At 41.4% G+C, this 24,838-nt stretch overlaps 1 protein-coding gene across 11 annotated transcripts in view; it reads right to left on the bottom strand.

Moving 5' to 3' along the window:
* Positions 1–24,838, bottom strand: part of mllt10 (MLLT10 histone lysine methyltransferase DOT1L cofactor) — a 280,530-nt gene that overhangs the window by 39,215 nt on the left and 216,477 nt on the right. For all 11 annotated transcript variants that reach the window (XM_085987805.1, XM_085987795.1, XM_085987802.1 and 8 more), the window contains one exon: positions 3,866–3,983. In XM_085987805.1, the coding sequence (XP_085843931.1) occupies positions 3,866–3,983 (118 nt within the window). The remainder of the gene's footprint in view (positions 1–3,865; positions 3,984–24,838) is intronic.

Consider the following 24,838-nt stretch of genomic DNA (forward strand, 5'->3'; position numbering starts at 1 on the left):
CTTAGACTGTGACCCCTGGTTCTGGACTCCCCGACCATCGGGAACATCCTTCCTGCATCTAGTCTGTCCAGTCCTGTCAGAATTTTATAAGTTTCAATGAGATCCCCTCTCATTCTTCTAAACTCCAGCGAGTACAAGCCCAATCGACCCAATCTCTCCTCATACGTCATTCCTGCCATCCCCGGTATCAGCCTGGTGAATCTTCGCTGAACTCCTTCCATGGCAAGAACATCCTTCCTCAGATAAGGCGACCAAAACTGCACACAATACTCCAGATGTGGTCTCACCAAGGCCCTGTACAACTGCAGCAAGACATCCTTGTTCCTGTACTCAAAGCCTCTTGCTACGAAGGCCAACATACCATTTGCCCTCTTAACCGCTTGCTGCACCTGCATGCTTACCTTCAGCGACTGGTGCACAAGGACACCCAGGTCTCATTGCACTTCCCCTTCGCCCAATCTATTGCCATTCAGATAATAATCTGCCTTCCTGTTTTTGCCACCAAAGTGGATAACCTCACATTTATCCATGTTATATTGCATCTGCCATGTTTCTGCCCAATCACCCAACCTGTCCAAATCATCCTGAAGTTTCTCTGCATCCTCCTCACAGCACACACGCCCACCCAGCTTTGTGTCGTCTGCAAATTTGGAGATATTACATCTAGTTCCCTCGCCTAGATCATTAATATATATTGTGAATAGCTGGGGTCCAAGGACCGATCCCTGCGGTACCCCACTAGTCACTGCCTGCCACTCGGAAAAAGACCCGTTTATTCCAACTCTCTGCTTTCTGTCTGCCAACCAGTTTTCTATCCAAGTCAACACCTTGCCCCCAATCCCATGTGCCTTAACTTTACACGCTAACCTCTTATGCGGGTCCTTATCGAAAGCCTTCTGAAAGTCCAAGTATACCACATCCACTGGTTCGCCCTTATCTATTTTACCAGTTACATCCTCAAAAAATTCCAGATTAGTCAAGCACGATTTACCTTTTGTAAATCCATGTTGACTTTGTCCGATCCTGTCACTGTTTTCCAAGTGCTCGGCTATTACATCGTTTATAATGGACTCTAGCATTTTCCCCACTACCGATGTCAGGTTTACCGGTCTGTAATTCCCCGTTTTCTCCCTACCACCTTTTTTGAATAGTGGGGTAACATTAGCTACCCTCCAATCCATGGGTACTGTTCCAGATTCCATCGAATGTTGGATGATGATCAGCAATGCATCTACTATTTCTAGGGCCACTTCCTTAAGTACCCTAGGATGTAGATTATCAGGCCCTGGGGATTTATCGGCCTTCAGTCCCATCAATTTCCTTAACACCATTTCCTTACAAATACTGATTTCTTTCAGTTCCTCCCCTTCATCAGACCCTATGTTCCCCGACATCTCTGGGAGGTTATTTATGTCCTCCTTTGTGAAGACAGAAGCAAAATATGTATTTAATTGGTCTGCCATTTCTTTGTTCCCCATTATAAATTCCCCTGATTCTGCCTGCAAGGGACCTACATTTGACTTCACCAATCTTTTTCTCTTCACATATCTATAAAAGCTTTTAGTGTCAGTTTTTATGTTCCCTGCAAGCTTACTCTCATATTCTATTTTCCCCCTCTTAATTCATCCCTTTGTCCTCCTTTGTTGAATCCTAAACTGCTCCCAATCCTCAGGTTTACTGCTTTTTCTGGCCAATTTATATGTCCTCTCCTTGGATCTTATGCTATCCCTAATTTCCCTTGTTAGCCACGGTTGAGTCACCTTTTTTGTTTTATTTTTATGCCAAACTGGGATGAACAATTTCTGTAGTTCATCCATGCAGTCTTTGAATGCTTGCCATTGCCTATCCACCGTCAACCCTTTTGAGTGACATTCCCCAATCAATCCTACCCAACTCTCGCCTCAGACCATCATAGTTTCCTTTATTTAAATTCAGGACCCTAGTCTCTGAGTCAACTACTTCATTCTCCATCTTAATGAAGAATTCTATCATATTATGATCGCTCCGACCCAAGGGGCCTCGTACAACAAGATTGCTAATTAATTCTCTCTCATTACATAATACCCAGTCTAAGATGGCCTGATCTCTGGTTGGTTCCTCGACATATTGGTCCAGGAAACCATCCCGTAAACACTCCAGGAACTCCTCCTCCACAGTATTGTTACTAATTTGGTTAGCCCAATCTATATGTAGATTAAAGTCACCCATGATGACTGCTGTGCCCTTATTGCACGCTTCTCTAATTTCCCTTTTAATGCCATCCCCAACCTCCGCATTACTGTTTGGAGGTCTATATACTACTCCCACTAACGTTTTCTGCCCCTTGGTATTTCTCAGTTCTACCCATACAGATTCCACATCATCAGAGCCAATATCCTTCCTTACAATTGTGTTAATCCCTTCTTTCACCAGCAATGCTACCCCACCTCCCTTTCCTTTTTGCCTATCTTTCCTGAATATTGAATACCCCTGGATGTTGAGTTCCCAGCCTTGGCCACCCTGGAGCCATGTTTCCGTAATCCCAATCAAATCATATTCGTTTACCTCTATTTGTGCAGCTAATTCATCCACTTTATTCCGAATGCTCCTTGCATTAAGACACAAAGTCTTCAGGCTTGTTTTTTTAATGCTCTTAGGCCTATTGGAATTATTATTTACTGTGGTCATGTTTGATTTAAACCGTTGATTTCTCTGACTGCCACTTTTGTTTTTCTCCTTCCTATCTTTTGCTTTTATCCTTGTTTCCCTTTCCTCTGTCCCCCTGTTCAGGTTCCCAACCCCCTGCCATTTTAGTTTAAACCCTCCCCAACAGCACTAGCAAACACTCCCCCTAGGACATCGGTCCCGGCCCTGCCCAAGTGCAAATTCCCGCTCATCCATCATTCCTGTCCTTGCTGACCTATATTAGATCCTGGTCGCCAAACACCTCAAATTTAAAATTCTAATCCTTTTGTTTAAATCCCTTCATGGCCTGGCCTATCTCTGTAACCTCCCTATCTCTATAAACCCCTCCTCCCACAGAACTCTTTATTCTTCTGACTGTTGCCTCTTGTGCATCCTCCCTCCTTTTGCCCGAACCATTGGTTGCCATGCCTTCAACTGTCTAGGCCCTATGCTCTGGAATTCCCTCCCGAAACCCTGCCGGATCTCCAAGTCCCTCACTTCCTTTAAAGCCCTCTTTAAAACCCGCCTCTTTCACCAGGCTTTTGGTCATCCCTCTTAGTATTTTGTTCTCATCACCCATTTTGTCTAATTAAGCCTCTTTGAAGCACCTCGACATTTTTCTACATTCAAGGCACTATATAAATGCAAGTTATTATTATAGTCACCAAAAACCGGCTATTGCACTGGCCCTGAAGCTTAAGCACAGGGTATGAGGATTTATGCCTGCTCTTTATTTTCCCAGTTTTTTTTGCTTTGTTCAATGCATTCCACACTTCGTTTTTATAAAACCTCAGAAACCTGGAAGAGATGCATTTCTAGCATTTCCAAAATCAAATCTGCATTAGTTATGCATAAGCAGCATGATTTTTAACGGTGATGCTATCTCTGCGCAGTCACATTGCACTCTCCCGAATCTGCACTGAATAAAATTAAGTTTTTTTTTGAAGTGTGTACAGCATATATGCAAGTCATTTCCACTATCTGCAGAGATTTTGATGAGATAATTAGTATAAACTGGTAAAAGCTGGCCATTTGATGTCTAGTGTATTTTTAAAATTTCTGTACAATACTAAATTCTTCAGAATGCAACTTCTGGTGAAAAACTAGTTGGGAATAGCATAGTCTCTTAAAAATAAAAAATAAACTACAAATCATTTGCCTTTATATTTCTCCGGCCCCTTCCAACTCTGTTCAAACTTACCTGCTTGATTGGTCTCAGACTGTGCAATAAGAGCTGCCATTGCGGAGTTGGGATTTAATCGATTTCCAAACATGTGAGATGGTGCAAGATTAAAAGATGATCCAGGTAGTGCACTTGCCTGTTGAGAAAGTAATACAGCACAATTAGAAACACACATAAAAGAAAGATTTTGAGACACAAATCACCTGTAACGGACACAGCCAAAGCTGTCAATCCAGTAAAATTATGAAGAGCTACGCCACTGAATGGTAGGAGAAAGGTTTGTGCCTGCTCTTCCCCTACATAGTGAGATCCCAGTTTCAATTGTGCTGCTGTATAGGTCGACAGTTTTTCTGTATAGCAGCGAAAAAACATACCATCAGATAAACCACCCAAACCATTCTTCCACACCACCTTGGAGCAAGTTATAGAGATGCAAATTAAGCTGTGTTGTTCCACAATTAAAAAAAAAAAATTTAAGCTAAACTTTTCCCCTTCCTCTCCTACTGGAATGGTTTCATAACTACTGGCTGTCCTTTAATTGATAATGCGTGAATTTAGTTAGTGAATGCTAGCAGACTATTCTGCCATGTAGCGAAGCCAATTCTGTTCAATTACACGTGTATGTTTCAGCAGACAACAAACCAGGAGTGGAAATCTTGGCTGATTTTCTCCTCCCTACCCTACCCAAGTGCTGTCTCAACTTAGACCAATTAAATCACCACAGAACAAGAATGAAACTGGAGTCTAGGTTGCTTAGCGCTACAGTGGATGGTGCCTTTACCCACTGTATCATCAGGCAGCTGTCCCACAATTTCTATGCTAGAAGTGAATTTAATAGTAATAAAATGCCTACTGGTTAAAAAAATCCTAAAATATTCACTAACAAAAAGTGGTGGATGCCTCGCCCAGAGCTGCATCATTCAGCCTGGTCAGCTGTATTTTTAAATTATTGTAACAATTATTCAATTCAAGAACCATGTATTTGGTCAGTGAACTTAACTATGCGAGTTCTTACTTTGTACATGACCAGGCATTGGACATTTGAAACTAGCGGACAGGCATGTTTCTGCAAGAATGCATCTTATTAAATGCTGGGCATAACTGTTCCACTCTTAGTACTGCAAAATTTTTAAAGCAATAAAACAAAAAGATCCCCTGCAGCAAGGGAGTCCCCTTTGCCTAGAAATATAAAACTAGAAGAGCATGACTAAGCAGTAATTTGCTTGCCTGCTGTGCTGTATGGGCTTTCCCCCCCCCAGATTCCAGCACTAGATGGTACAAGAATAAGTTTTAAAGATATTTGCTATTATAGTTTAAAGTGTGTAGTTAATGGGGTTTCAATTTTCTGTACAAATGGGTGCAAAAACCATATTCTTATAGGGGAACAAAATACTGCTAAAATAGGATTGCAGTAAGCTGCAGAGATCGTGTGTTGAATGAGAGTGTAGAACAGGAAAATCTTGTGTATTCATAATTATACTCATTGTTCCAGGTCCATTTTAAACTGAATCAGATAGAGTACAATTTACAGTAACATATTGCCTTGGAGAGGGTGCAAAGGAGATTTACCAGAATGGTACCAGGAATGAGGGACTTCAGTTATATAGAGAGACTAGAGAAGCTGGGATCGTTCTCCTTAGAGCAGAGAAGGTTATGGATGATTTAATAGCGGTGTTCAAAATTATGAGGGGTTTTGGTAGATAGGGAGACACTGGGCTGGATTTTGCCGGCACTCAGAGGGCAGGTTTGGAGGCGCGTCAAAGGTTAAAATCGTTTTGATGGACGGTGGGTTGCGATCCCAGCGTCAACCTGCCTCCAAACAAATTTCCCAAGTGACGGGTCCCCGATTTGCACATGGACCTGACACCTAGCAGCGGGAAGAGGATTAAAGGCAATTACCTGCCTATTAACATATAGTTGCTAGTAGTTGACAGGCTATTTTTGAATTTTGACGCTTCTGGCTCGGGTTTCCCGACGTCCAGACACCACGCCAGGTAAGTGTGGCGTGTTGTGAGTCTGCTGTAATGTTTCTGGATTGATGACAGCTGCAGAAGTGGAGGATCCAATGTTGCACTGGTGAGCCTCAGAGGTAAGAAAATGTTGGGAAATGCATTTTTAATACATTTACACATTTCTTTAGGTTACAAGTTTTGAAATCCACGTCCAGTGCCACCTCATTGGGAGAACCTCTCTCACCAGTGACAGATCGCTTCTGTCACCTCACCTGCCATCTATTCCAGCCTATGGAGGGAGTCATTGGAGAGCCTGGGTGCAAGAGGTCACCTTTGTGCAGTGATTGTCAGTGTTTGCAGCACCTCAATGCTGTCAAACACTGAGAAATCAACTGTCAAAAAAAAAAATTGTGCATTGTCCCTTTAAGGAAACCGGCAGATGACGCGTCATCAAATGACGTCATCTGACCCGTTTCCTCTTAATTGGCCAGCAACAAGGTCAATCAACATAAAATCACATCAGTTGGGGGCAGGACTGGAAGCCAGAAACCACCTGACCCGCACCCAACCCGCCTCCATTGATAAAATCGCAGCCCGTTTCCACTGGCAGAGGGGTCAGTAACCAGAGGGGACAGATTTAAGATAATTGGCAAAAAATGCATTGGTGGGGGGGAAATGGGGATGAGGAGAACTTTTTTTACGCAGCGTTGTTACAATCTGAAGTGCACTACCTGAAAAGGTGGTGGAAGCAGATTCAATAGAAGCTATTAAAGGGGAATTGAATATATACTTGATAAGGAAAAATTTGCAGAGCGATAGGGAATGAGTAGGAGAGTGGGACTAATGTGTCAAAGAGCTGGCACAGACACGATAGGTTGAATGGCCGCCTTCTGTGCTGTATGATTCTATGATATTCTATGAAATAACATCCCAAAATGTCTATCCTACAGTATACAAGTATATTTACAGGTTTCCATGGGGGAAAAAACATGGAGGCTTAAAGAAAAACTACAAATAATTCATATAGTGATGAGTACAATTAATTCTATAGTCCCAATTTTAAATTGTGGTGCGTTTGGGGTGGGTTGGGTGCAGAGCAGGCAGGAAACCTCTATAGAGTTGAGTGTGCGACCCAAGCCATTTTTAACTGCCGGGCCTCATTTGATTTGTTCTGAACTGACTCCTGCCTGAAGCTGGCGGGAATTACATCAAGGTCTGTAGGTGGGAGCGGGAACAGTCCCAGTCCCTGGCATAAGGTTAGTGCTGGGAAGTGGTTCCAAACAGATGCCGGTGCTGGAAGGTAGAGGGAAGGCTGGGGAGGCCCACTGATTCCTTGCAAGGCCCGCAGGAGCACTCCTGGTTCTTCTATCCCACAAGAAATCCTCACAGAATTTTCTTTTATATACTTACCGTAACTTCTTCTGGCCACTCTCCTGCCTCCCACCAGGTTTCGTAGGTGCTGGAATTTAGCTGACTCCCCTCCCACCCCCATAACTAAAATCTTAATTTGACCAATTTCATATGGTCATCTTAACAAAAAGTTATTTTTATTATGAAATATATATACACACACACAAGACTATTATTTGCTGAGAATAAGTTTAAAAATAGATTGCACATTGGATAAATTATTGCATGGTGTCCCAGGTTTAATATTCTGATCTGTGCTAACCTAGCTGATCTCAGCAGGGCAGCAGTAGATTTTAAATACCCAAGCTCCTGTGCTAAGAAGGGAAAAAATTCTTCAAGGATACCTGCTCCTTATTACCACTGTGAACCCTGATGGAAAAAGCACTTAAATAGACAATGCTCAAAGGCAGGATAGGGCTTGGCTGTGATATCTCCTACATTGAAATAGCCCGTGAGCACCTTATCGTCTTGCCTCACACAGAGAATGATCACCTGGGTGTAGTACCAAGACTGCCTGTGTCCATCTTCAGGACAGGGGGGGAGAAAGCATTTCTGTATCAAACTCACTGTTGAAAACCATTCAAAACAGATTCATGAATTTATACAAAAGCAAAATACTGCGGATGCTGGAAATCTGAAATAAAAACAGAAAATGCTGAAAATACTCAGCAGGTCAGGCAGCATCTGTGGAGAGAGAAACAGAGTTAATGTTTCAGGTCAATGACCCTTCATCAGAACTGGAAAAAGTTGGAGATTTACCAGGTTTTTAAGCAAGTGTAGGGGCAGGGAAAGGTGGGAGGGGAGGAAAGAACAAAAGGGAAGATCTGTGATAGGGTGGAAGGCAGGAGAGATAAAGAGACAAAAGGGATGATGGTGCAAGGCAAGAGGAGATGGTAATGGGACAAGTTAAGAAACAAAAGATGACTCTAGATGAGGTGTAAATGGCAATGGCAGAATGATTGACAGCTGCCATGTGAGAGAGAGAGAAAAAAAAGATAGGGGCAGAGGTTTTGGTCTGAAATTGTTGAACTCGATGTTTAATCCTGAAGACTATAAAGTGCCTAATCGAAAGAGGTGCTGTTCATCGAGCTTGCGGTGAGCTTCATTGGAACAGTGTAAGAGGCCGAGGACGGAGAGGTTAGAGTGGAGTGGAGTGGAGAATTAAAATGACAGGCGACTGGAAGCTCAGTCATCCTTACGGACTGAACGGAGGAGTTCCGCAAAGCGGTCACCCAATCTGCGTTTGGTCTCCCCAATGTAGAGGAGACCGCATCATGAGTAGCGAATACAACATACTAAATTGCAAGTAGTACAAGTAAATCGCTGTTTCACCTGGAAGGAGTGTTTGGGGCCTTGGACAGTGGGAAGGGAGGAGGTAAAAGGGCATGTGTTGCATCTCCTGCGCTTGCACGTGAAGGTGCCGGGCAAAGGGGAAGGAGTGTTGGGGGCGATAGAGGATTCATGAATTTATAGCTATATCCAAAATGCTAATTTATTAAGCTTTATCCTTTTCCACAGCACAAACATGAACTTAAAAAAAAAGAAAATTAATTTTGTAGAATTATCTAAAGGTGCAATCCCAACGTTTCTTTAAACAATTCAATCAATACCAGTCCTAAGAAAAATGAAATTTCATCTCATTCAATCACTGAGAAAGTGTGTAATGGTGGTTTCCAGTTTTCATTCACACCCCATGTGTGCAGCCTAGTCACAAATACTGGGACTTAGCAGCATGCTGACCATGTGGTAATCCTACTAATTATTTAATCTTATTAAACCATTTACGAAATAAGGGCAGGTAGACAACAGATGTCTCACAAATGTTCGAGTCTTCCACATCACAGGCTGTCTGCAGAGGTCAGAAGGTCCTACTTCCAACTCTAGTTTAGCTACTAAAAGCCACGTTTCCTTTGCTATGCTCAATCATTAGCAAACCTGCAAATCATTCCATTACTTCCTTTTCTGATGAAGTTGGATGTCGAACAAGCCTCTTCTGGAAGCAAAAAGGCATCACAAGTATGTGTTTTTCACAATGTAGGACTAAACGATAAATCACAGCTCTACTATGACCCCATCTGAGTAACTGTAATTCTGGCAGTCAGCCAACACTACTACTAGTGAGCTCTTCCAAAGTTTGAATTCATTCATGTTGCAAACCACAATTCTGAAGGCCTCTACTGGGACTTAAGCCAAACAAGCAAAAATGAACCCTTAAACACATCAAGCAGCTATTGCTGGCCAAATTCTTGCATAATCCAGTTCAGTGAAGAAATACTTTTCCTTGCATGCATTTACCCAGGCTCTAAAAAGTTACTTGTATTAGGTGGTGAATGCAAAGTGACACTGTGATATTAAAGTGTGACAAGAAAGACAGATACACTACAAAAAGTACTACCTGGAGCAGAGGGGGCTAAGAAATCACTACTAATACTATTACAACAAAAAACAGGCTTTGAAAGTTTCCATGATCTATTGTATTAGAACATACATGTTTGGATATCAAATCTGATAAAAATTACCACCACAAACATTTCAGGTCTTTACAAAGTCGCTACTTTTTTAAAAAAAGGCACAAAATGGTAAACTAAATCAGTTTCTGGTAACCTAATATCCTTCCTAAATTTTCATATATAGTTAGTAATTCTATATGTTTCATTGTCAACATTTTTAAAAGAGGTCATTTATTTTATTAAATCCTCTCGTGTTCTTTTCCTAGCCTTTTGCTGTTGAGTTTATACGATCTTTTACTTCATTCTCATATAATTTATCAGTTCTTTTATTTGTATTTCATCCATTTATTCTATCAGTCATTGGCTTGCTTTTCCCTTCTTTCCCAAATTCTTCTTCCCTTGATCTATTTTGCAGTATGAAGTCTTTATCTCCTCATTTTACAGGCTCTATTACTTCTATTCCATTCACTAACAAACTGCAACCAGTAGCAGCGAGGGAATGCTACGGTTTATTAACAGATTATGGATAGCTAGAAAAGGAGCATCACTTAGCAAATCTTTTAGCAGTAATGGTGTTAGTGTATTTGACAAAAGGATCTATTACAGTTGAAGCCAAAAATACAACGTACATAATAGGTTCAAAGAGCAGAAACTTTCTTTTTATAAAATCTGAAACTTACAACATGACCTTCATGCAAAAGATGTTGGTCCTGGTCTACAAGAGCAAATTGGAAAATGGTAATTATCAGTTATATCAAATCTACAAAAAAGAATTTTACTGGACTCTATCTACAAGCCAGAAGACCCCCCCCCCCCCAAGCTTCTCTCACAAACATGTTTGTAACTCAGTAAAAAATACTGCTTATGGAAAATTGGGAGTATTTAATGCATATGGTTAATAATTGGTCACTTACTGACTAAAGGTTAAGGGAGAAATACTTCGTGCCAACTTCGTCTGACAGAAACAAATTAATAGCAACAATCAGCAGGAGTACTTTGCTGAAGTAACTTGTAATCGGAAGAATTTTGTGGCTTTAAATTATATGCAAAATTGTATTTCTTTCCAAATGAATATGCGCAGAATGCATAATTGTTCAAAATTATCAAGTAAAACATTTTCTTAAAACATGGAATCAAACAGGACATATTTAAAGTACTATTTGTATAGCAGAATATAATAATTGTATTAATAATAAAATTACAACAATGACATTAGAGCTTGAACTAGACAAATGTAAAATAGCCAAGAGACATTTCATATACAGATCTTTGTAATGCAAATAATTTGGTTTAAAGAGGTTACTAGCCAATGTCCCTTTGTTCAATTTTCAAAGGCACACACAGATTTAAAATTTAAGCTTTTACACCACAAAAATTGCAAGGTTTATTTTCTGAAGTAACAGTTTTCAAGAAATTCCAAAAATTGGCATTAAATACTCTGCGAATACCTTGTCATAACCAGCAGAGGCAGTGCACATTTATCTGATTGCAATCATTAAGAGAATTTTGGTTGGGCTCTTATTATGAACTAAATATCCAGAAAAGCCAGCCCGTCTCCAATAACAACTTAACTAAACTCGAAACAGCGGCCATCAAAGAACTGAAAGAATGTTTACTGAACAGGTCAGCATCACTGGATCAAAAGGCTAGACCTGAATTTTTGACAATCCACCTTAGAACCGAATTTTTTTTATTTTTTTATATTCAGCAGTTTGCCTACTTCAACTTAAGCCTGTCATTTATAAATACAACCTCTGGGGCTTTCACATGTTGAAACCTGATGTAAGCTGCAGGATTCCTGATGACATCACAAATCCTGCAGTGTCCCCGAGAGAAAGCATTAATGGAGTTGCTCAGATAGTTGAAGATGATGTAAAGGCTACTGCTTTTTTCTTCAACAGAATTTTAAAAGTGTACTAAAAATGGACTGTCTAAATCTCACCAGCCACTCAGGATGCATCAGAAGCATTAAAAATATCTAATTCCTATGAATAAATATATCCCAGCAGCTCAAAACCCTTTTTCTTATCTCTGCCAAAAAAAAATCTGAATTATTCCTCAATGCACAAACAGAAGTTAACATCTCTTTATTTTACAGGTTAAATTGAAAATACATTAAAAAAACAGAATATTCTGAAAATACATAACAGGTCTAACAACATCTACAGAAAGGAATGTTCTGATGAAGGGTGACACCCCAAATATTAACTCATCTTATCTCTAGATACTGACAGACCTGCTGTGTACTTCCAGAATGTTCTTTTTGTTTTATATTTGCAGCAATTTTTCTTTTTTTTATTTATATACATTAAAATAAGATAGTACATTAACAAGTTGCAGATTTTTGGACATATAAATTTATACGGCACCAAAAGCAATGAAGCTTCTTTTGGGAATGTTGTCAAGAAAAATAATTGCATTATCAATATAAAACAAACAAACTGATGGCCAATACAAAAAAAGTAATAGAAGCAATTTTTCTCTTAGCCAATGTCCCATACAAGTTATGCACTAAGCAGGGTCTCCTGACAACCGGCCCCATTTCTTTCTGAGCTCCCCACCAGCAGGGTTTTAATACTCAGCGTGTGATGAGAGATGAAACCAAGTGTGAACAACTTTAAGGTCCCATGAGCAGGCTGACTGTTGAAGCTGTCAGGTTCAATTGCATCATTCGACATTATTCAATGCCCCAAACTGCTCCCTAATTGTTAGGGGCTTAACATATTCAGTGCCATTGTTTAGCCTAATGCAGAAATGCCCACAGAAGGACTTACATAAAGAAGGGGGAGGGTTTAGATTTTGGTAAACCATGACTGAACTTTCCTTCATTCATAGTGACACAAGGAAGGGCTGAACAACCAGATGCAATATGTAGCACTTTGCACCCTTCTTGGATCATAGTCCATCAATACCCCACCCCAACTAAAACACAACTGTGTAGAATCAGTGTGCAATGAAATATGATATCTGTCTAAACCTACAATTCCTTTTAAATGTATAAAAAATATACAGGTAAGTTAGCATTGTAGAAGGACCAGAACATTTTAGCAGGCAGATCTATAACACTAGGGGGTAAACGGTACAACAGATGATGCAAACAATAAATGAATAGATGCCAAAACAGTACTGCTGAAAAGTAAATTTGTAATTCAAGCTTTGAATTCATTCAGCCAAAAAGCTGTGACCATATATCAGAAAGAGATAGATATTAATGGTAGGTTGGTTACCAATTGGATTTGCATTTTTGGTGATCATTACATTCTTACTGTCAAGAAAATTATCCAACGGCTGGAGTGCAAAGCCACACGTGCAGGCAGGCCTTTGCAATTCACCCAAATGGTCGTGCGTCTAATGTGAGCCGAGGCGACGAGTGTCGGCGGGCTATTTAACCATGGTGGCAGTGCATTACAGCAAAGCTTGATACCATATTCATGCACACACAGTTTATTCGGAGTCACTGAATTGTGATCAGGAGCAAAAACCTTGGCTTGTGTTTTCTTTTCCTAGTCCAGGGACATTGAGATTAACTGTATAACCCTCACTATCACCCAGGCTGAAATCAGCTAACTCAGCAGAGTCTGGAAATCAAACCTGGGACATTGTTAGTCTAATGGCTCAGTACTTCACATGCTCCACCCATTTTTGCTTGAATACATTGAGAAATCAAGGTACAGGGACAAGGCTCGAAATGCAGAGCGACACCAAGACTGAACAAAACAAAAAATAACAACAGAAAACGCTGGAAACACTCAGCAGGCCAGGCAGCATCCGTGGAGAGAGAAACAGAGTTAACGTTTCAGGTCTGGGACCCTTCATCAGAACTGAAACGTTAACTCTGTTTCTCTCTCCACGGATGCTGCCTGGCCTGCTGAGTGTTTCCAGCGTTTTCTGTTGTTATTTCAGATTTCCAGCATTGGCAGTATTTTGCTATTGAACAAAATAAATGATCAGATAAGAAAGGTAAATGAGAAAGTAGTGAGCGATTAGCACTAAATTAACTGCCTGAAGATTGTAGGGCAAAAGGAAAGACTGAGGGAGGCAAGGAGTTCCACAGCTCTGAAGAACAATGAGTTAGATTAAGAGACTGTATGGGAAATGTTCAAACAGATGTTTAGCGTACAAACTAGACATACTCACACAAGTAAAAGGCGGTGTAGCAATAGCTGGAGCGCCTTGGATAAGGAGACAAATTTAATTGAGTAGAATGGGTTTATACTCTCTGGAGTTTAGAAGAATGAGAGGTGATCTCATTGAAACATATAAGATTCTGAGAGGGCTTGACAGAGTAGATGCTGAGAGGCTGCTTCCCCTGGCTGGAGAGTCTAGAACTAGGGGGCATAGTCTCAGGATAAGGGGTTGGCCATTTAGGACTGAGATGAGGAGAAATGTCTTCACTCAGAGGGTTGTGAATCTTTGGAATTCTCTGCCCAGAGGGCTGTGGATGTTCAGTCGTTGAGTATATTCAAGGCGGAGATCGATAGATTTTTGGATTTTAAGGAAGTCAAGGGGTATGGAGATCGGGTGGGAAAGGAGTTGAGGTTGATGATCAGCCACGATCTTATTAAATGTCAGAGCAGGCGCAAGGGGCCATATGGCCTACTCCTGCTTATATTTCTTATGTTCTTAATGTAAAATGAAGCTCAAAAGGCGACAAATGACAAAATCTAGGGATAACACAAAAGGAAATGAAGTTGAGTATAGAAAATATACAGTGGATACAAGAAAAAAATTAGAAAGGCTAAGAGAGTATGAAGAAAGATGGCAGGTAACAAAGGAAAATAGTAAATGATATTCTAAACACATTTAAAAAGTAGAAAAAAAAGATAGGGCCAATTAGTGATGAAAAAGAAAATGTTATGAAGTATAGGAGTATTTTGCCTCAGTTATCACAGAAGACTGGTAGTAGGAATGAAAGATGACGAGAGAAAATGATGGCGCAAATAGGCAAGATAACTATAACTATAGATAAGGAAGTAAGTAGTAAAGAAAAAAATTGTAGGACTCAAAAGTAGAAAAGGCACCAGGCCTTGATAATATGTATTCTCATTTAGTGAAGTAAGTTAACCAAGGACAGCCAACACACATTTATAAATGACATGTCTGACAAATTTAACAGTTAATTCATGAAATAACAGATGTATTGATAAAGGAAATGCAGGGGATGTTGGTACATGGATTTTCAAAAGGAGTTTTGGGAGCAAGAATAAGGAGAGAAAATTTACATTAAACAGTAAAACTTTAAAATGAATAAAGCAGCAAGAGACTTAGAAGCGCAGACATACAAATATTTAAATGTAGGACGACATGTTTGTAAATCTGTAAAAATATACAGAATGTTACAAAGAAAAGTTACATTCTACTGCTCTTATTTTAAGGCTGGTTAATTCACATTACAGTACTTGATAATTCAATTTTTTTTATTTGCACTTCATGTTGCCGTTTTATTTATGTTGATTCCACCTATCGGAGAACTCAAACTTATTTGTGGAAAAAATGAGTAAATCTGTACAAATCATTGGTTAGGCAGCAATTACAATATTGTGTCCAGTTTTGGGTGCCCTACTTCAGGAAGGTATCAAACGTTGGGAGAGGGTGTGGAAGAGCGCCACTAAGATGATGCATGGATGAGAGACTTTAGTTATGAGGAGAGATTAGAGAAACAGATTCTTTTCATTACAACAAAGGTGGTTTAGGGAGATTTGATGAGGATGTTCAAAATTATGAATGATTTTCATAAGAAAATAGGCAAAAACTATTTTTTTTATTCATTCACAGAATGTGGATGTCGCCGGCAAGGCCAGCATTTATTGCCTATCCCTAATTGCCCTCGAGAAGGTGGTGGCGAGTCGCCTTCTTGAACCACTGCAGTACTTCTTTGTAGCGGTTTGGTATAACTGAGTGGCTTGCTAGGCCATTTCAGAGAGCAGTTAATAGTCAACCACATTGCTGTAGGTCTGGAGTCACATGTAGGCCAGACCGGATAAGGATGGCAGATTTCCTTCCCTAAAGGACATTAGCGAACCAGATGGGTTTTTATTCCAGATTTATTTATTTATTTAACTGAATTTAAATTCCTAGCTGTCGTGGTGGGATTTGAACTCGTGTTTCTGGATTATTAGTCCAGTAAAATAACTACTATGCTACCGTACCCTCTATTCCACTGATCAGCAAATTGATAACGAGAGGATAGAAATTCAGGCATGGAGCACGCTACCAGAAACAATGGTAGAAGCAAACTCTATGGCTAAGATAACTTCACTTCAATGAAGTAAAATGTCCCAAGGCGCTTCATTGGAGCGTAATCAAACAAAAATTGACAGAGCCAAAGGAGGAGACATTAGGACAGGTGACCAAAAGCGTGGTCAGAGGTAGCTTTTAAGAATCGCCTTAAAAGGAGGAGAGGTGGCGATGCGAACAGATTTAGGGAGGGAATTCTAGAGCTTCGGGCCTAGACAGCTGAAAACAATGGTGGGACTTGGTGCGAGTTAGGATACGGGCAGCAGAGTTTTGGATGCGCTTAACTTTATGGAAGGTTGGCCAGGAGAGCAGTGGAGTAGTCGAGTCTTCAGATAACAAAAGCATGGATGGGGGTTTCAACAGCAGATGGGCTGAGGCAGGGTCAGAGATGGGCGATCCTAAGGAGGTGGAAGTAGGCAGTCTTAGTGATGGAGAGGATATGGGGTAGGAAACTCAGCTCAAGGTCAAATAGGACACTGAGCTTGCAAACAGTCTGGTTCAGCCCAAGACAGTGGCCAGTTTACAACAGCTTTTAACAGGGAAGTGGATAAGTATATCAAAAGTAAAAATTCTAAATAAAGACAAAGGGTCATCGACCTGAAACGTTAACTCGGTTTCTCTCTCCACAGATGCTGCCTGACCTGCAGAGCATTTCCAGCATTTTCTGTTTTTATTTCAGATTTCCAGCATCCGCAGTATTTTGCTTTTGTAAAAATTCTAGATGGTGTACATGGCTGATTCTTTCAGAGTGTGGCGGGTGCATGATGGGTTGAATAGCCTCATTCTATGCTGTAAAATTCTATAATTTGTTGTTGAGTCTTGATTTAAGTACATGGAGCGTGAAAGGAGAAGAGCATGTAGGATTTGTAGGAGTTTAAGAAACAAGACAGGAAAGTTGATAGGAGCATTGGCAATAGACAGGAGAGATAAGAACAGTATGGAACAGTGATGGAGGTAGAGGGTAAAGCTGAGAGATCACTTATCAGATGAACGCTATTCCAGTATCACATCTTGGGTGACCGCTTTGCGGAACACCTCTGTTCAGTCCGTAAGGGTGACCCCGAGCTTCCGGTCGCCTGTCATTTTAATTCACCGCCCCATTCCCACTCGGACCTCACCGTCCTTGGCCTCTTGCATTGTTCCACGGAAGCTCAACGTAAACTCGAGGAACAGCACCTCATCTTCCGATTAGGCACTTTGCAGCCTTCCGGACTCAATATCGAGTTCAACAATTTCAGATCATAACCTCGGCCCCCATTACATTTTCACTTATTTTTTTTATCCACACCTTTGTTTCGGTTTCCCCCTCTCCTTTTTTTTCCTCTCTCCCACATGGCAGCTGTCTCTCGTCTCCGCTAGTCCTATCACCATCTCGTCTCGTTTTGAATACCTCTTAATGTCTCTTCTCTTTTGTTCTCTCCCAGCCCGGCCTCTATCTATTTCATTCCCTGTGCCTCTTTAGTCTTGATAAAGGGTTTTGACCCGAAACGTTGACTCTAATTTCTCTCCACGGATGTTGCCCAGCCTGCTGAGTTTTTCCAGCATTTTCTGTTGTTATTTCGGATTTCCACCATCTGCAGTATTTTGCTATCACATCTAGGAGTGTGTGAGATATTAAAAGAACCTCCCAAATATGAGAGCAGTATTTAAATTTGGATAGATTTGGCTTTGTAGAGAGTTGTTCAGGGAAAAAGCAATGTTTGGCACAAAAGAGGAAAACAAGCTCCTTGGAGGCTGCTTTTACCAATGGATGAGATGTGGAAGTTCCATTTAAGGTCAGAAGAAATAATGAGGCCAGATGTATCAATGAAGGAACAACTAAGGGTTGGTCCATCAGAGGTAAGAGGTAGTAGCTGCTGCAAGAACAAATTTGCATTTATATAGCACTTTTCACATACTCAGGATGTCCAAAGTGCTTCACAGCCAATGTGAAATGTAGTCCCTGTTGTTAAGTAGGCAAACACGGAATACAATTTACACACATCAAGGTCCCACAAATAGCAAATTAAATAAATGACCAGTTAATTTAGGAATAAATGTTGATTACACCAGGAGAACCCTTCTGCTCTTCTTTGAATAGTGTCATGGGATCTTTTGTAGCTACCTGACCAGGCAGATGGGGACTCAGTTTACTGAGGCATCTGAAAGACAGCACATCCAGCAATGAATATACTATTTTGAAGTTGAAGGAAAAACATTTTTTCTTTGCCCCAAGGAAGGAGATTGATACACAGATTCAGCAGTTCCGTTGAGAATATTGGAGATTATGGCCTAGAAATTGGTTCAAACTAGGCAAAGGCAACAATCAGGAGGGGGCTGAGCAGGACCTAGCAATGGTCTTTGGCACTGCAGTGGAACCGGGAGGAACAGGAGTACTCCTCCTAGCTTCACATTGAGGTAAGTATTTTTTTTAAACAAACTTAACTTTTTGGTGGTGACCTCCAGCGGTCCCTTAGGACCGCTGGTTAGGCCATATGTAGACCACAGTTTCCTAAACACAGCCAGCCAGGTACCGCCGGCCTTCGGCAAATTATTTTTGCAAAGGGGGCCCCAAACAGTTGTTGGGCCTCTTATTTGCATATGCAAAGGGCCTAACGCCCGTTTCAGGCACAGACCCAGGATGCCTTTTTCTGGCTTTACCAATATGATGGGTGACGCACTTTAAGTACGGAATGTCCACCACTCGTCATATTGGAAAAGGTAGAAGAGCAAAGGGATCTAGGGATACAGGTGAACACATCATTAAAAGCAGCATCACAGCAAAGCAATTAAAAAGGCTAACGAAGCACTGGAATTTATTTCTAGGAGTGTAGAATTCAAAAGTAGTGAAGCTATGTTAATCTCGGTCAGGCCGCACTTAAGAGTACTGTGCACAGTTCTGGTCTCCATACTATAAAAAGGACATAGAAGCAATGGAGAAAGTGCAAAAAGGATGGTACCAGAACGGAGAGATTACAGTTATCGGGAATCATTGAACAGGCTGGGGCTTTTTTCTTTAGAAAAGAGAACTTCGAGGTAACCGGATAGAGGTTTATGAATGGGTTGGGCAGGGTAGAAGTGGAGGGAATGTTTCCACTTGAGGGAGAATCCAAAACGAGGGGCCATAAATAAAAGATCGTTATTAATAAATTCAATAGGGAAATAAGGAGGTATTTCTTTACTCAGTAGTTTGAATGTGGAACTCACTACTACAGGAAGTGGTTGAGAGAAATAGCTTAGATGCTTTCAAAAGGAATTTAGATGAGTACATGAGAGAAAAGGGAATAGAAAGATATGCTGAAAGGCTGTGAAGAGGTAGATGGAATGGGAGGAGACTCATGTGGAGTATAGACACCAGCACAGACTAGTACAGCCAAATGGCATGTTTCTGTACTGTATATTCTATGTAATACTCAGTACCCACTCCTTGAACTGCTCTAAATGTTCATATCTACTACCTTTCCCCCACATACTAACAGTTCTCTCCACAATCACTCACTTATTCTAAACTAATTCCTACTACCCTGCACCGCGTGTGTTGATTACTGCTTTCTAATGCCCCCAAATATTACCCAAACTACTCACTACCACTTCACTACACTGTATTCTTTTTCATCTACCCATCACCTATTAAACATTTTGCATAGATCACGCATTTTTTGCAAGCGTCACACTTAAGTATATCCTATGATTCAAGAGCAATGCCACTAGAGACGTACATATATACACAGGCCATTTATACATACTCAAATATATATGTGCAAACTTAAAAAAATTGTATGACACACTTCTTGTTACAATTTTATATTGAAAAATGCTACATAAACATTTCTAATGCGAACTGTGTTGTTAAAAAACCATTTAACCTTTACTTGTACCATCGCAAAGTGCCGATGTAATGGGAATCCTTATGTTAAATTACAATACTGACCACTGACAATTACCCGTCATGTCACTAGGTGGCGCTGTATTATCTTTTCTCCATAAATTACTCAAGATGCTTTCTGAAAAAATTCTTTCCTGATTTTTTTTCTCAGTAATTGAAATTTCCTCAGTCTAAAATATTGTTTTAAACAAAATAAAGAATTCAAATAACTACATATTTCGCAATAACATGATTAAATTTACCAACTGAATGGACTTTTAATGCCTTAATTGAAGTTCTTACTTGTAGCTTATCCCAAAAGCTTGATATTTTTGTTCAGAATTATGACCATGCAGAAGACCGAGCCTGCAGTCTTCTCCCTCTCCTATAATTTCCTTTCCCCTTTCTTCTCCTTCCACTAACGTTTCTCCCTCATTCCCCTCACATTTTCCTCTTATCTCACCTATTCCTTCAACCTCTCAAATGTTCCCTTTCATTTTTTTTTGGGGTGCACGGCCCATTCAAAATATTGCGCATGCGCAGTTTTTCTTATTCAAAAGCCGATGAGCCGGCTGCATGGGAGTTGCAGAGTGCTGCGTGGCTATGCAGCTTAAAGGAAACATTGATCTTACGCTCCTTTTTCTTCTCCCCCCTCCCCTTACCTTGACCTCAATCATCCCTACACAACCATTATTTATGTTTTCCCTTCCCCTTCCAACTGCTTTCTTTCCCCCTTTTGCTTGATCCATTTTTTGCACTTCACCTCTTTGTTTTCCCTCATGCTCTAACCTCCTCTGGATCCCCCATGCACCTCATCTTCCCTCTAAGCTTCCTGATCCTCATCTTGCCTCTCCTATGTGCCCGAGTACCCTAACCTAAATGTTTATGCCACAGTACTTCCTACCCCCGCCAGGTGGCTATTGTTTACTAGTTTCTCAACAATAAGCTGCGAAACTGGCTGTTTGCTTTTTTAAAGTGTATAGTGCACTGAATATATACTTGTTAACTCAGCAAAGAGCATGAGCAGGCCAGGGAGCAACCAAGGAGGAAGGCAAGTGATGCTTGGGAGGATGGGATTCACAAAAAAAAATTGGTAGGTATCACATTGCTGTTTGTGGGAGCATGCTATGCGCAAATTGGATGCCACGTTTCCTACATTACAACAGTGACTACACTTCTAAAGTACCTCAATGGCTGTAAAGCACTTTGGGTTATCCTGTGGTCATGAAACGTTCTATATAAATGGAAGTCTGTCTTTCTTTTTCTTTAATTCTTCCTTCCAAAATGCATCACTTCACACTTCTCATCTGCCATGCGTCTGTCCATTTCGCCAGTCTATGTCCTCCTGAAGTTTGCAATAGCTGAGTTCCATGTCATCTGTATACTTTGAGATTATGCCCTGTATACCCAAGTCCAGGTCATTAATATATATCAAAAGAGCAGTGGTCCTAATATCGACCCCGGGGGGACACCACTGTATACGAATGGAGTGGAATGAGAGTCCAAAGCGAGCAATTTAAGAAATAAACAGTAAACAGATGGTAAACTGGCAAACAGTAGTCAACAGGGCTTGGAGTGACGGAGATTACTTGTTTTGCTAATGAGAACAGGCAGCCTGGGAATTGGGGGCGAAAAGTAGGTCCTATGCCCGAGACAGTGGGAAGCAGATGTAGCAGCCAGAAGACTTCAGCAGTGATGGGAAAGAAGAATAGAAAATGTAAAAGTAAAAACAAAAAATTAGCTAAATGGACCCGAGAAGGATAGACAGCACCAACAGTCAGGAGCAACAGGTCTCAAAAATACAGTTGAGGCATAGCACTGCCATCTAGTGTCAGGAGGATTGTTGAAAGTAAAACACAGATGTTACCCCCCCACCCAGGCTTGACAAAATCACGACATCTGAAGTGCAACAAACAGGAAGTGCGTGTTAGACTTTTAATATATTATCTATTGGCAGATCTCCTGTAGCATTGTCCAGGCCAAATTGGAAGATATATGTTATAACGGGTGTTATACCACATGATGTACAGTGTTATCAGGCCCACAGACGAGCGACGACTAAAAAAATCAAATTCCATTTTCATTGCATGGTATTCTGGAACTTTTAAATAAATATTTTGGTGATAGAGTTCTTTTTGTGAAAAACTTCTTATACTCAAATTAATTTATTTTTCATTATGTGTTTTATATATACACATTTTCATTGCTTTAACTTAAGTATTTGATTTTTCTTTCTTACTCTTTTTAAGCTGAGGTTACACAGAAAGATGCATCAGGTTAGAGTCGGTACCTGGTGTTTAGCTATAGAGGGGGGGGGGCAGGGGACATGGGACTTGGTGGCAATGGGAGGTGATCCTGGGCTTTGGTAGCACTGGAGGTGTGGTCTCAGATTTGGCAACAACAGGGTGGGGGTCAAGTTTTCTAACAGTGGAATGAAGACGCTGAGAATTCATAGAATAATATAGGTTGTGGGGCGGGGGGGGGGGGGTGCCCTGTGGCTTGGCAGCACTGTGGAGAGGGAACCTTGGGCTTGAGAGAACTGAGGAAAGAGGAAAGTGGAATGTGGAGTTTGGCTCACTGGTGGATTCTTGGAGTCTACCAGCAGCGGCAAGACTCTGACAACAATGGTTGGGGGAGGGGTTGTAGGTCTGGCAGTGCTGATTTGTAAGTTTCTAGTAGATCTCTGCAAATATAGCTTTCTAATTGGTTCTTGGAAAGATACCATTTTCCTTAAACAAATAAATACCACAGCTGTGTAAATAAATATACACATTTCACTCTGTGTCCCTGTCTTCCTGGAATAGCAAATAGATAAATGGCTACTTTAATCAAATTCAGACAGCAATACTTGCATCTCTTGGAAAGTGAATGGGAGGGGGCGATGTGTGAACGACATCCCTTGTAATTGGAGAATCTTCCGGTTATAAACATTTCCAGAAATTGCCTCAGAAAACATTATTTCCAAGATGAATCCCAAAATATTTTAGTTTGAATAAAAACCGGAGAACAAAATGGTTTACACGGTTATCAGGTTAATGTACAAAAGTCAACCTACGCAGCTTCTGCTATTTTTCACTTGCCCACAGCAGGTGTATATAAACTAATCTTATGTAAGCAGTAACAACAGTATGTCTCTCAGTGTGACTATCAGCTTGGCATGCTTTCTGAAGTTAAAAATAGTTAATAGCTTTACTTAAAATATTAATTGAAAGCATATTCAAATTAGTTATCCGGTTGGTATTGAAAATCAACCAGATCTATGAACACAGTAGTAGGACCCACAATGATGGAGTCACTGGTGACAGCTTTGATGGGAGCTCAGACAGCCACCATCATTGCTCTGAGGTTGAGTATCTCCTCAGCCTTTCAATCCATGAACAGGAGCATGGATAGGGCTTCCAGTGCATCACCACACTTCTCCACTGTTCTCATGCAGAGTAGAGGCAATGTAGATATTCAGCCCCATGCTAGTGGCATTGGCTCCATGGGAGAGGCTCATGGTGTCCTTTCTCAAGAGTAACAGCACGCCTGCTCCTCTACCAGCCTCTAACCCAGTGCCCTTTTTGATTCCACACAGCCAGCTAACTCAGACTGCTCCAAGCTAACACCAAGACGCAGCAATCTGCAGCCGGGCCCTGAAGTCCCAGAGCTGCTCAAGGTTGCCCACCACGGCCATCTTAAGTGCCCGCAGTGGATGATTGGCAGCTTTCCACCTCCCAGGTTCGTGCAACGAGGAACCACCTTGGAGAAGCACTAGAATAGGTAAAGAAGCACAGAGGCCAGACATTAAGGCATTACACTAGAGTGATTTCAGTTCAATATTAAGAGATGGAAAAAGTTGTAAAATCCACAATGCGAAGTAGAGGTTATATTTGTTTTGCATTGATGTTGATCTTCATATTCCTAGAGACATGGACCACGTACAGCAGGCACCTCAAAGCACTGGAGAGGTACCACCAATGCTGCCTCCGCAAGATCCTGCAAATCCATTGGCAGGATAGGCGCACCAATGTCAGTGTTCTTGCTCAGGCCAACATCCCCAGCATCAAAGCTTTGACCACGCTCGATCAGCTCTGATGGACGGGTCACATTGTCCACATGCCCGATACGAAACTCCCAAAACAAGCGCTCTACTCGGAGCTCTGGCACGGAAAAAGAGCCCCAGGTGGGCAGAGGAAACGCTTTAAGGACACTCTCAAAGCCTCCTTGAAAAAGTATAACATCCCCACCGACACCTGGGAATCCCTGGCCCAAGACCGCACAAAGTGGAGAAGCATCCGGGAAGGCGCCGAACACCTCGAGTCTCTTCGCTGGGAGCAAGCTGAAGCAAAGCACAGGCAGCATAAGGAGCGCACGTCAACCCAAGCACCCCACCCACCCATCCCTTCAACCACCGTCTGCCCCACCTGTGACCGAGACTGTAGGTCCCGCATTAGACTCATCAGTCACCTGCGAACTCATTTTTAATGTGGAAGCAAGTCATCCTCGGTTCCGAGGGACTACCTAAGGAGGAGTTGGGCAAGAGGGAGAACAATAAGGTAGAAATGTTGGAGGGTATTCAGAAGATGGGTGGGAGGAGTGAGTCAAATGGTGGGACTGTTGATGTGCTGGCAGAGGGCTTGCTTAGGAGAATCTCTTAATTTCTTACAACTCTGGCAGCTGACAGCACTGCTCTGCCTTGGTCTTCCTCATCATCATCATCTTCTTCCTCCTTGTCCTGCACATCTTCCTTCTGTGCCAGCTGCATGGTTTGGCCCCTCTGAATAGCATAGTTGTGTAGCATGCAGCAAACCACTACAAATTTGAAGACTCGCTTGGGGCTATACTGTAGACCTCCACCAGATTAGTCCAGGCACCAGGTCTTTGTTTAAGACCTACCGTTTGCTCAGTAAGAACTCGGGTTTGAGTGTGGCTCTCGTTATATCGATGCCCCGCGTCAGTATCTGGGTTTCTGACAGGAGTCACGAGCCAGGTTTACAGGGGATACTTCCCATCTCCAAGAAGCCAACCTGACACCTGTTGGTCTGGGTCGAAGACAGGGGGGAATTGAGGACTGACACAATATGAAGGCATCAAGACTACTCCAGCCTGATCAGCA

The sequence above is a fragment of the Somniosus microcephalus genome, chromosome 5, assembly GCF_052327205.1.
Source record: "Somniosus microcephalus isolate GS21.2 chromosome 5, FLI_Smic_1.0, whole genome shotgun sequence".
NCBI classification, from domain to species: domain Eukaryota; kingdom Metazoa; phylum Chordata; class Chondrichthyes; order Squaliformes; family Somniosidae; genus Somniosus; species Somniosus microcephalus.